Source organism: Hemiscyllium ocellatum, chromosome 5, assembly GCF_020745735.1.
Source record: "Hemiscyllium ocellatum isolate sHemOce1 chromosome 5, sHemOce1.pat.X.cur, whole genome shotgun sequence".
NCBI classification, from domain to species: Eukaryota; Metazoa; Chordata; class Chondrichthyes; order Orectolobiformes; family Hemiscylliidae; genus Hemiscyllium; species Hemiscyllium ocellatum.
In genome coordinates, this window is record NC_083405.1 from 67054516 (window position 1) to 67068655 (window position 14140).

At 40.1% G+C, this 14140-nt stretch overlaps 1 protein-coding gene across 4 annotated transcripts in view; it reads left to right on the forward strand.

The window, feature by feature from the left end:
• The window catches only part of ddc (dopa decarboxylase), a 129465-nt gene that overhangs the window by 48174 nt on the left and 67151 nt on the right, over positions 1 to 14140 (forward strand). For all 4 annotated transcript variants that reach the window (XM_060825494.1, XM_060825493.1, XM_060825497.1 and 1 more), the window contains one exon: positions 6113 to 6256. In XM_060825494.1, coding sequence (XP_060681477.1) covers positions 6113 to 6256 — 144 coding nt within the window. The remainder of the gene's footprint in view (positions 1 to 6112; positions 6257 to 14140) is intronic.

Genomic DNA, 14140 nt, shown 5'->3' on the forward strand with positions numbered 1-14140 from the left:
GAAGGAAATCTGCAAAGTTTCATGTTCAATAAACTGGTCACTATCTGCGATTAGAAAATAGATATATTAAATATGTATTATAAATTAACAAAATAATTTATGCAAAGAGAATCATTTATAGAATACATGAATGAATTTGTTACTGTCCAGATAACTTCACCAATAACTACCAGAAGAATTCTGCAGTAATCATACACTGTTCGGATCTGTCAAACCATGACTTCTATCACCCAGAAGAACAGAAGGGTGGAGGGGTTGATGGGGATGGTGATCAGGGATGCAGGCAGCAGATGCATGGAAACACCACCACCTGCAAGTTCAGATTCTAACCTTGGAATTATATCTCCAATCCTCTGCACATATTAGATCAGAATTTTAGATTTCTCTCCCAACAGTATTATGGGTGTATCTATGCTACATGGGCTACATTGGACGAAGAAGGTGGGATAATGAGGGATTGGTAACAAAAGCTGGCCCACAAGGTCCACATTCTGGCAAAGAATCAAAAAACTCCAATTACTCCTCTATGTAGCTAAAGTATACGCATACACTGCTCTTAAATCTTATTTTGTATTGATTTTGATGAGAACATATCCTTTTACTAATTTCTTTTGTGTAATTTTGTTTCATATATTTCTGCAGGTTTTTCTGAAATTAAAATCAGCTTTTTTATTCCAATAACAATTAAAAGAACTATCTGGTGATTTTAGGATTGGAACATTTTAAGGATGGCACATTTAAACAATCATGTTAAATACCATATCTGCAGCTGTGTAACAGTTACATGCTTCCCATTGTCTTGGTGTGACATTCCTGGTGGCTTGAAAATAATTGAGCTCTCTATGCCTCTTTGACCTGAGCTGCCTCTGGCTTCCATTCTCAAGTTTCCTTGGCCCAACTTCAGGGCCTTAAGACAAGAGCATTTGACCTTGGATTGATTGCTATTTGATTTTTTTTATACTTTGAGATACACATGACAAAAGAAATGAAGCTACACCTACTACATGAGTATGTATAATACTTGCTGGTATGCAAGTAGTGCAAGTAAATTAAATTGCAAATGGAATTTTGGAATTTATTTCAAAGGGACTCAAGAAGTGAAGTGTTGCTCCAACTGTATAAGGCATTGGTGATACCACACATAGAGTACACTACACAGTTTTGGTCTCCTTATTTAATGTAGAATATACTTGTAATGGATGCTATTCAGAGTAGGTTTACCTTGGTGATTGCTGGGATAAATAAATTGTTTTGTGAGGAAAGGTTGAGGACATCGGGCCAATACTCATTAGAGTTTAGAAGAAAGAGAGGTGATTTTATTGGAATAATAACATTCTCGGTGACTTCATAAGGTAGAAGCTGAGAAGATGTTTCCTCAGAAGCAGTCATAAACAGTCATAAATAAATAAATAAATAAATAGTGTATGTTTTGGGTAGCCCATACTACACAAACACAGTAAACTGTGAGGAAAAGCTATATTCATGTATATCACTCAGCTGTTGTTTGCTCTTACACAAGACCAACAAATGCCTTTGGCATGTTAGACTAGGATTTAGAACATTTCTTATCCAGATTGAAACATTTTTTTTAATCTATCAATTCCTTAAATACAAAACACAACTGGGGTTTCTTTGTCTCAGTGTTTATTGTACATTCATGGGAAGTGCACAACTAGCAACAAAATATAACCTTCTTCCTTTAAAAACACTACACATTTGCACAATCTTTTTCTAGGCAACAGTGTTTGTTCTACTCTAAATTCCAAATAATTCATATTAATAGATTTTTTTTCCAGGATAGGGATTCCAAAATAGAGGGTATTGGTTTTAGGTGAGAAGGGAAAGATTTAAAAGGGATCTGAGGGGCACCTTTTTCACACAGACAGTGATGCAAGTATAGAATAAGCTGTCAGAGGAGGTGGTAGAGGCTGGTACAATTACAATATTGGAAAGGCATCACAGTGGGTACATGAATAGGGCGGGTTTAGAGGGATATGAACCAATTCCTGGAAAATGACACTAGATTAGTTTAGGATATCTGATCGGCATGAACAAGTTGTATTAAAGTGTCTGTTTTTGTGCTGTACAGCTCTATGACTCTACATCACTACTAAGTTATACAATTAAATCATTATATGTTCATGTGTGTCTTTTGTCCAGTCAAATCATTACATGTTCACATCTACTACTGAGTACATACTGTTGCCTGCTTTCTCAGTTGCAGTTTTACCATTTGCAGAGCAGTACGAAAACGGACAGGCACATGGGTAGCAAGGAGAGATTGTTTCCTTTGTGAGATGTTGCAAAGAAAATAAATGGATTACCTGGCTTTATTAGATTTTATTAAAAGTTTAGATTTACTATGGCTGTATGTAAGTATGCGTATGTATGCATGGCTACAATTACAGAACAATATGAAATCTTTTCTGATGAAAGTATAAATTGACCAGTTCATCTTCTGATGGGATTGAAGTACTTTGACCCAATAAATCCTTGGTATACTAATTGTATTATATTGAACTGTGGCATGTATAGAACTGACAAGAAATTGAAAGTGACAGCAGTTCAACAAGTGACACACACAAAGTTATTTTTCTGTGGGAGGATTTGCCTGAAGATACAAATGACCTTTCAGATTCTATTCATAAATATGTTCAACAACTGGAATAAAAGCAATGCATTTCAGTGTCATTGCTGGCAAGATATGAAGATAAAAAAGCGACTTACAGAACTCATGCTTACTTTCCAAATATATTCATTTCCAGACATTTTGAATTCACGGTCACTTGAAATGTATAATTTTGTGAAACTGAGGCAAATCCCTTACAAAGCACATGTTTCAACCTTTCAATTACAGTATACCCATCGTTAACACTGTGTCAAAATTTATAGGACAGCGTATTACGCAGGTGAATGTGGAAGCAATGCTGTTCAGAGCAAGGATGGGGAAAGGGATTGAATAGCTATTGTAGGCATTTCAGATGTCAACATATGGTGAGTCTTGTCTGCATGAAAAGCAAGAGTGAAGTTGCAGCTAACACAAACAACCTGCATTGGAAGCCAACATCTTAGCAGAAACTTAACTAGCCAGTTTAATATATTGTGACCATATTTGGCTCTTTGGTCTTTGTCTCTAGCTGAAGCTCTAATGCACTAACAGTGCATTACTGATACATCCTCCATCAAGCCAGGAGATCAACCCTGATTCAATGAAGAGTGCAGGAAGACATGCCAGGAGCAGCACCAGGCTTAGCTGAAGATGAGCTGTCAATCTGGTGAAGCCCACAAACAGGATGACTTGCATGCCAAACAGTAAAAGCAGCAGTGATAGACAGAGCTAAGAGATCCCATAACCAACAGATCAGATCTAAGCTGTGCAGTCCAGCCAAAACCAGTCATGAATGGTGGTGGACAATTAAACAACTCACTGATGGAGGAGGCTCCTCAAATATCTCCATTCTCAATTATGGAAGAGCCCAGTATATCAGTGCAAAAGATAAGGCTGAAGCTTTTGCAGCAATCTTTAGCCAGAAGTGCCAAGTATTACAGATATTAGTCTTCAACCAATTCGATTCACTCCACGTGATATCCAAAAAGAGTGGAGACAGTGGATTCTGCAAAGGCTACAGGGCCTGACTATATTCTGGCAATAATACTGATGACTTGTGCTCCAGAACATGCTACTCACCTAGTCAAGCTGTTCCAGTACAGTTACAACACTGGCATCTACCCAGTAATGTGGAAAATTGTCCAAGTATGACCTATACAGTACAACCTTGAATATCTGAATTTCAGATTATCCGAACAAGATCTGAAGGTCTTGATGCTTAAATAAACTGTGTTATCCGAACATTCAATCATCCAAACATTTGATTATCCAAACAAAATACTCCCAGCCCATGTCATTCGGATAATCGAGGTTGCCCTGTGCATAAAAAAGCAGGACGAATCTAGCCCAGCCAGTTATCGGCCCATCAGTCTACTCTCGATCATCAGTAAAGTGATGGAAGTTGTCATAAACAATGCTATCAAGCAGCACCTGCTCAGTAATAACCTGCTCAATGATGCCCAGTTTGGGTTCCACCAGGGCCATTCAGTTTCTGACCTCATTACAGCCAAACATGGACAAAGGAGCTGAATTCTAGAGGTGAATTGAGAGTAACAGCTCTTGACATCAAGGCTCCATTGGACTGAGTGTGGTGTCAAGGAGCCTTTGGAAAACTGAAATCAATGGGTATCATGGGGAAAACTCTCCAGTGGTTAGAGTCATACCTGGCACATAGAAATATGGTCATGGTTGTTGGAGGTCAGTCATCTCAGCTCCAGGACATCTCTGCAGAAGTTCGTCAGGGTAGTGTCCTAGGCTCAGCCATCTTGGCTGCATCATGAATGACCATCCCTTCATCGTATGGTCAGATGTTTGGATGTTCACTGATAATTGCACAATGTTCAGCACCATTAATGATTCTTCAGATACTTAAGCAGCCATGTTCAAAAGCAACAATATCTGGATAATATCCAGGCTTGAGCTAACAAGTGGCAATTAACATTCATGTCATACAAATGCCAGGCTATGACTATCACCAATAAGAGACAATGTAATCACCAGTCCCATGACATTCAATGATATTACCATCACTGAATATCCTACTATCAACATCCTGGGAGAAACTCAACTGGACTCACCACATAAACACAGTGGCTACAAGAACGTGTCAAAGGCTAGGAATACTGCGACGGGTAACTCACTTCCTGACTCCCCAAAGTATGTCCACCATCTCCAAGGCACAAGGCAGGAGTGTGATGGAATATTCCCCACTTGCCTGGATGAGTAAAACTCCAACAACACTCAAGAAGCTCGACAACATCCTTGAAAAAGCAACCTGCTTGATTGGCACTAAATCCGCAAGTATCCACTCGCTCCTCCACTGATGCTCTGTAGCAACAGTATGTAATATCTACAAGATACCCTGCAGAAATTCAGCAAAGATCCTCAGACATCACATTTTAAACCCTTGACCACTTCCATCTAGAAGGACAAGGGCAGCACCTGTATGAGTACACCACCACCTTTAAGTTCCTCTCCAAGCCACTCACCATCCTGACTTGGAAATGTATCAGCGTTCCTTCACATCGCTGGGTCAAAATCCTGGAATTCCCTCGCTAATGGCATTATGGATCAATCCACAGTAGGTGGACTGCAGCGGTTTAAGTTGGCATCTCACCACCACCTTCTCTTGGGCCACTAGGGACAGGCAATAAACGCTGGCCAACTAGCATTGTTCACATCCCACAAAATGAATTTTAAAAAAAAACAGGCATTCCTTGGCAAAGCAAGGTTGCGGTGATCATATAGGTAGATATTGAGTGAGTGAGCACTAGGAAAAGAAGCAAACTGCTTGGAGATGTCTGGCCTAATCCATGAGCAGCCTTTCAATACTAGTTGTCAGTGTATCTGGTGATCCAGATCTCAACTTCTTGAATGACCTGCATATGGATCAGATTGGTGGCATGATGATCATGTAGTATTTGTAATTATCGGGTACCCGTGGCTGAGGGGTGAATGTAGCTGGTGCACATGAATCATTCCCTGAGACTCTATTGTTTTCCAAACATGTGAAGTCTCTCCACAGCCAGTAGTGAGCTGAAATTGCTAGGTACCTGCTCTAGCTTCCATGTTGATGTTCTCATGGTCAGATTTGCTCACAGTGGATGGTCAGATAGGAACTGAAATTTAATGAGATGAGATGTGCAGTTCATAAGGTTGTTAATAAGCAATAATCCCCCAACTCGCCACTGCTTGGTGAGAACATCACTTCAGTGTTCAGATAGATAAAAGATGCAGTGAGTTGCAGGTAGGTCTCACTGGACATCTCAAGATTGTGCCACATTTTTCACCATAGCCCTCATCATTTAAGTCCCTCTGCCAAGAGTTAAAATTGTGGCCATAAAATTGTGAGTAAGTGCTGTCAATAAGAAATAAACTTTAAAAAGAAGTAACAATAATATATATTTTAATGGTGTTTGACTGATTCATAATGGTGGCTTAACTGTGCAATTAATGTAAATTTGACAATTATGCCTAACGTGGAAATCATCATTTCTGTGCCAGTCCCACAGTTCTGTTGAACGAGCAGGGTTGATTGCTAGTGTCAAAATGAGAAAATTACCTACCGATGAGAAATTCGTTCTCCGTGGGGAGGCACTAAAACAAGCTTTGGAAGAAGATAAAGCCTTAGGTTTCATCCCTTTCTTTGTAAGTAAACATTTTCTTTATCTTCTGTCTGAGATTAAGTTGTAATATTTGCAATAGATTTTTTATGAGGTAAGGCAGGGCTGCGGAGTGTAATTTAGTGCTTCGTGGAATGTGCACAAAGTTTACTGAACCAGATTCATGGCATTCCTGTTTTCCTGGTAAGTGGTTGTGCCTATTAAATTAACCTTAAATAATGAAATCCTGACAAATTGAGCCACTGGCCTTGATCTTATTAATTTGTTGAGTATGTTAGGTGCATTAATAACGGTGGTTTATTGCAAATGCAACATTTAGGACAGGATTGTACACAGCCGTTATGCTCTACAAACTGACGAAATTAGCATTTTGGGTGCAACAGTTCAATATAACCTGAATTCTTCCAAACTTCCAAAAATGGACAGAGTATATGTTGTTGAGAAAGATGCAATTTTATTTGAGGTTTGAATAAACGCAATTGTATCACATATGATGACATTGAACAACAGAATTCCTTGTTTCTTTAACACAGTCATAATATTATTTCTGTATTATCATCATCTTCATTGCCTTTTTAATACTAATAATGGATTGAAAGAGATGACTTACAGATGTTTTGTGCAGTATATCCATAGGCTATGAAATTAATGTAGAAAAGAGTGAATCGCATACTGTTCCAAAATAGGGTGAATGTACAAATAGGGTTTTTACAATTACAAATACTCTTGGTAATGCAACATAAATCTGTGGCCTAAATAATAGGCAGATGGCTCATGTTCTGAATCCAATTTTTCTTCAACCTTTTGTCTACAAATTAAGCATAACTGGAGCATTCGCTGCTATTTGTTAAAGTTAAATGGTCCTGCAGAGATTCCTGTCCTGTTTGTATAGCTAACACATGGCTACAAAGATTAAACTAAACCTCATTATCTTTTAGCTTCCCCAAGCCTAAGGGTGTAATACATTTCTGTCAATTGTAAGCAATAAATCCAATAATGCATTGGTAAATATATGCAGTTAAAATGGAACAAGAGATCTGTTTTAGATGTAATCAGTTCTTCAAACAGAAAATTGCAGGCAATGTCATCAATTTTTAATATCATACGCAAACAGTTTAATACGTCAGTCATCTGCCTTTGTTATTCTCATGAGATACATGAGCATTTATTTGCAGCAAGAAACAAATGAAAATTTAATTTGAATTTGCAGAGAATTAATAAAATTAGATTGAGCTTTTATACCTAATTTCTAAGTGATGCTAATATAGGAAAATAATCCAAGAATAAGGCATGTACACCAGAATGGATCTCAGGTTTGTATCCTTAATTTCCTACATGGTGAGCATTCATTTCAGTGCCAAAAAATTGTGCCAAGTAAAAGCCAAGAATTTTTCTGTCATTCCAAGGATGGGAAATTAGAGAGGAAAGCATACAGCTGTTGTCATACACTTCGACAGCTGATTATAGTGCCATGTCTCTTTATCCCCCATCCGTAAATAAAACTGTTTCAGCTTTCATTATTACTGAAATAATGGAGATATTGTATAGGTGATTAACCTTGTCAGATTGAACCAGATCATTGATCCTGACATGAGCCTGTGACTACATATCTACTCCATCAACAAAACCCTCTACTTCTGCCTTGCTGGCATTGCCTATTACTGTAGGTCGTTCTGCTATAACGCGACAATTCTGTGCCTTTGCAATTTCGTGCTATAGAAAATCACGCTGTTGAAAATCGCTAACAGAAAATCGCTTTTCCCGTTCAGTAGAAAGTTTGAATTATCCAAACAAAGTCCAAAAATCGTCAATCGTGTTATAGTTAATTCATGCTGACAAAACGCTCATTATAGCAGAACAACCTGTGTTTTCACTCACCTGCTGCTGAACCAGTTTTTACAGACCTGAGATTAAACGATTTGTAAATCTTGTGGGGTTTCATAATATGTAAACTTTCTTCAAGCTATAAGCTATTGCCAAAGTTACTCATTTGATTGTTGTGACCAGTTTTACAGCTGTTGCAGCTATATTCTCTCGGTAAATATTATTAGATTCTTCGAATCATAAAGTTGTACAGCACGAGAACAGACCCTTAGATCCAAACCGTTCATACCGACCAGACGTCCCAAATTAATTTAGTCCCATTTGCCAGCATTTAGCCCATGTCACTCGAAACCCTTCTTATTATGCACCCATTCAGATGCCTTTTAAATATTGTATTTGTTCTTGCCTCAACAACTTCCTTTAGCAGCTCATTCCAGACATGCACAACTCTCTGCATGAAAAGGTTTACTATTAGGTTCCTTTTAAATCTTTCCCCTCTCACCTTAAACCTACTAATTTTAGACTCTCCTAACCTTGGAAAAAGACATTAGCTGTTCACTCTATCTGTGCCCTTGTGATTTTATAAATCTCAATAAGGTTACCCCTTAGCCTCTGACACTCCAGGGAAAAAGAGGAGGCAGCCTGTTCAGCCTCTCCCTATAGCTCAAACCCTGCAACTCTGACAACATCCTTGTAAATCTTTTCTGAATCCTTTCAAATTTAACAACATCTTTCTTAGAGCGGAAAGACATGAATTGTACACAATATACCAAACCAATGTCCCGTACAGCAGCAACATGACATCACAACTCCTGTAATCAATGCACTGACCAATAAAGGCAAGCATAGGAAAAGCCTTCTTCACTAGCCTGTCGATCTGCAACTCCACTTTCAAGGAACTATGAACCTGCACCCCAAGGTGTCTTTGTTTGGCAACAATCCCCAGGACCCCACTATTAAGTGTGTAAGTCCTGCCTTGATTTGCCTTACCAAAATGCAACACCTCAAATTTATCTAAATTAAACTCCATCTTCCACTCCTCGGCCTTAGTCATAGAGTAATAGAGTCAGAGAGATGTACAGCACGGAAACAGATCCTTTAGTCCAACCCGTCCATGCCGACCAGATATCCCAGCCCAATGGAGTCCCACTTGCTAGCACCCGGCCCATATCCCTCCAAACCCTTCCTATTCATATACCCATCCAGATGCCTTTTAAATGTTGCAATTGTATTAACCTCCACCACTTCCTCTGGCAACGCATTCCACACACGCACCACCCTCTGCGTAAAAAAGTTGCCTCTTATATCTCTTTTATGTCTTTCACCTCTGACCCTAAACCTAAGCCCTCTAGTTCTGGACTCCCCCACCCCAGGGAAAAGACCTTGTCTATTTACCCTATCCATGCCCCTCATGATTTTATAAACCTCTATAAGGTCACCCCTCAGCCTCTGACGCTCCAGGGAAAACAGCTCCAGTCTATTCAACCTCTTTGTATAACTCAAATCCTCCAACCCTGACAACATCCTTTAAATCTTTTCTGAACCATTTCCAGTTTCACAACATCCCTCCGCAACATGACCTCCCTTCTCCTGTAATCAGTACCCTGACCAATAAAGGAAAGCATACCAAATTCCTTCTTCACTATCCTATCTACCTGCAACTCTACTTTCTACCATTCCTCAGCCCATTTGCCCATCTGATCAAGATCCCATTGTAATCTGAAGTGACCTTCTTCGCTGTCCACAACACCTCCAATTTTGGTGTAATCTGCAAACTTACTAATTATAGCTCTTAAGCTCACATCCAAATCATTTATATAAGTGATGAAAAGTAGTGGACCCAGTACCAATCCTTGTGGTACTCTGCTGGTCACAGGCTTCAAATCTGAAAAACAACCCTCAACCACCACATCCCAACACTTGTATTCAGTACTTTGACTGATGAAAGTAGACATGCCGAAAGCCTTCTTCACCACTCTGTTTACCTCTAACACCACTTTCCAGGAGCTAGGAACTTGCATCCCTAGATCTCTTTGTTCTATTACACTCTGCAGTGCCCTATCTTTGGCTGCTCTAATCCTACTGTGGTTTGACCCAACAAAATGCAACACCTTGCATTTATCTAAATTAAACTCCATCTGCGAATCCTTGAGATTTAAGTCAAGATTAGAGTGGTGCTGGATACACCCCGTGATATTTAACCTTACTCAACAACCTATCATATGATACCTTATCAAACTCCTTGCTTAAGTCCTCATATACAACATTTATTGCACTGCCTATAAGGAGAGAAAAGAGCTGGCATTTCAAGTCTAACTGACCCTTTGTCAAAGCTTTGACAAAGCTGAGATTTTCCAGCATTTTTTCTTTTGGTTTCACATTCCAGCATCCGCAGTAATTTGTTTTCATTTACTGCACTGCCCTCATCTATCTTCTAGGTCAGCCCTTAAAAATCCTCTATCAAATTCATGAGACACAATTCCCCATGCATAAAGCCATGCTGACTATTCCAAATGAATGCTTGCCTCTCCAAATGCCTTTAGATCCTATCTCTCAGAATCCCCTCGAACAACGTACCCACCATGCATGTTAGACTGACCGGTCTGTGGTTCCCAGGCATTTCCTTGCAGCTTTACTTAAATAGTGGCACAACATTAGCCACCCTTCAATCTTCAGGCACCTCACCAATGGCTGTCGATGATATAAACATCTCCGCTAGGGACACTGCAATTTCCTCCTTAGCGTCCCACAAAGTCCTGTGATACACTTCATCAGTTCCTGAGGATTTATCTATTTATATATACCTGAATGCATTTTAAGACTTCCAGCACCATGTCCTCTGTAATGTTGACTCGCTTTAAGACATCACTGTTTATTTCCCCAAGTTCCCTCACACCCATGTCTTTCTCATTGGTAAATACTGATGAGAAATATTCATTCAGGATCTCACTAATCTCTTGTGGCTGCACACATAGACAACCTTGTCGATCTTTAAGAGAACCTATTCTCTCTCTGCTTACTCTAGTTTACTGGTTTCTTCATTGTCCTAGTTTCTTTCCTATTCATTACACCACCAATTTTGGTGTAATCTGCAAACTTACCAGCTATGTTCATATCCAAATCATTTATATAAATGACAACAATGGCAAGGTGACACAGTAGCTCCGTGATTAGCACTGCTGCCTCACAGTGTCAGGGACATGGGTTCAATTCCCACCTTGGGTGACTTTCTGTTTGAAGTTTGCATGTTCTCCCCGTGTCTGCATGGGTTTCCTCCCACTATCCAGAGATATGCAGGTCAGGTGAATTGCCCACGCTAAAATTGCCTGCAGTGTTCAAGCCAATTTTGTATCCAAATGAAACAAATGCAGAAAGTGCTGAAAAAGCTCAGCAAGTCTGGCAGCAGTTGTGAAGAGAAATCAGAATTAACTTCCTCAGCACTGATGGGAGTTAGGAAAATGTTTTTTTTATGTAGAAGATAGGGTGTGGGCGAGGGGATAAGGAATAAACAATAGGTGGGGAATTCTCCTCAGACCTAGCCTCACACTCCACACTCCTCTGCTATTATAGACAATCCATTGTTTGCCACAAACAGTTTCCATGAACAGTTATTCATCCTCCTTGCCAGATCATTCTCCACTCCTTTGTCTGTCTAACTGTTCTTCTCTCTGTTTGGGCTCTATCCCTACATACAGTTTACTCCTTATCGCTCCCACTACCCCCAGCACCACAATTCACCCACTGACTCTATCTTCTGCATATAAATAGACATTTTCCTAGCAAACATCAGTTCTGAGGAAACATCATCAGATCCAAAACATTAACTCTGATTTCTCTTCATAGATGCTGATTTTGTTTCTGATTTACAGCTTCCACAGTTCTTTTGGTTTTGATTTTGTGTCCACATGGCTAGCTCTCTCTGAATTCTGTGTGATCTAAGCTTTCTAATCGGTCTACCATTTGGAACATTGTCGAATACCTTGCTGAATCTCATATAGACAACGACCCTCACTTTGCCTTCATCAATCTTCTTTGTCATTTCTTCAAAAAACTCAATCAAGTTAGTGAGATATGTTAGTCAATAAAGCCATGTTGACTAGCCCTAATCAGTCCTTCCATTTCCCTTTGTAAATCCTGTCCTTCAGAATCCCCTCCCAACAACTTATCCACAACCAATATCAGGCTCAGTAGTCAATGGTTCCCTGGCTTTTCCTTACAACCTTTCTAAAATAATGACAGCACATTAGCCAAACTCCAGACTTCTGACACCTCACCTCTGGCTATCAGTGTTATAAATATCTCAGCAAGGGGCCCAGCAATGACTTCCTTAGCTTCCCACAAAGTTCTGAGTTACGTCTGATCAGATCCTAGGGATTTATCTACCTTTATGCATTTTAAGATATCCAACACTTCTTGCTCCTCTACAATGTGGGCACTTCACAAGTTATCAGGCCAGGTTCACCATCCACTCAGACTGGAAAAGAAAGACGAGTAGCAGAACAGGCTGAGCGCCACAGACAGCATCGTAGGACCCTGTTTCCAAGTTTCACCCTTCGAGCTTCTTGCTCTCTCTCTCTCCCTGTGCAGTCTCCACCATGGACTGTTGCCGCAGGCTTCACTTCAGGCAATAGGCCCCACTCTCCATTCTCCAAGCAGCAGCAGCCGCTCCAATTCCTTTCCATTGGGACATGATCTCAACCCCAGATGTTTCCTTCATCAACCTGTACCGGATGTTATTATACATCTTTGTAACAGGTGGGACTTGACCCAGGTCTCCCGGCTCAGAGACTATAAAATATAGGAGCAGAGTTTGGCCATTTGGCCATTGAGTCTTCTCCACCATTCGATCAAGGCTGATACGTTTCTCAACCCCATTCTCTTGCCTTCTCCCTGTAACCTTTGATCATCTTACTAGTTAAGAATCTATCTATTTCTGCGCCTTAAATACATCTAATGACTTAGCCGCTACAGCCCTCTGCAATGAGCTCCACAGATTAACAACCCTCTGACTGAAGAAATATCTCCTCACCTCAATTCTAAAGGGTTGACCCTTCACTCTGAGGCTGTGCCCTCAGGTCCTCGTCATTCCGCTAGTGGAAACATCTCCATGACCACTCTATCCATGCTTCTCAGTAAGTTTCGGTGATATCTCTTCTTCATCCTTCTAAACCCCATGATGCAGAGATGCCAGAGTTGGACTGGGGTGGACAAGGTCAAAAATAAGATGACACCAGGCTATCATCCAACAAGTTTATTTGAAATGCAAGCTTTTGGAGCTCCAGTCCTTCCTGAGACGTGGTATGATAGGGAGGTATAAGACCCAGTATTTATAAGCAAAAAGTTAACAGCTTTAAAACTAGCTGCCCTTGTTAAAACCTTTCATCAGTTGGGAGGTAGACTGTTGATTAAAATGTAAAATCCAGATTCCTTTCAAGGCTTTGTCCCCAGATAATTAAAGGTTTCATCAATGATATCTCAGGTTAGACAATACACTTTAGGTATGAGGTCCAGCTTCAAATCTGTCTATGTTTTATGCTCAGGTCCGATTTTAATTTTTTGACCGAAAACAATTTTGAATGAAATAATTCCCCTCAGAGTGTGTGTGTGTGTGTGTGTGTGTGTGTGTGTGTGTGTGTGTGTGTGTGTGTGTGTGTGTGTGTGTGTGTGAAAGAGTGTGCATGCGTGTGAGAGGGAGAGGGTATGTACATGTAAGAGAGAGTGTACATTTAGAGTCATAGAGTAGCAGAACAGGCATGGAAATAGACCCTTTGGTCCAACCCATCCATGCCGACCAGAAAACCCAACCCAATCTAGTCCCACCTGCCAGCACCCAGCTCATATCCCTCCAAACCCTTCCTATTCATATACCCATCCAAATGCCTTTTAAATATTGTAATTGTACCAGCCTCCACTACTTCCTCTGGCAGCTCATTCCATTCTGTGTGAATAAGTTGCCCCTTAGGTCTCTTTTATATCTTTCCTCTCTCACCCTAAATCTATTCCCTCTAGTTCTGGACTCCTCAACCTCAGGGAAAAGACTTTCTCTATTGACCCTATTCATGCCCCTCATAATTTTGTAAACCTC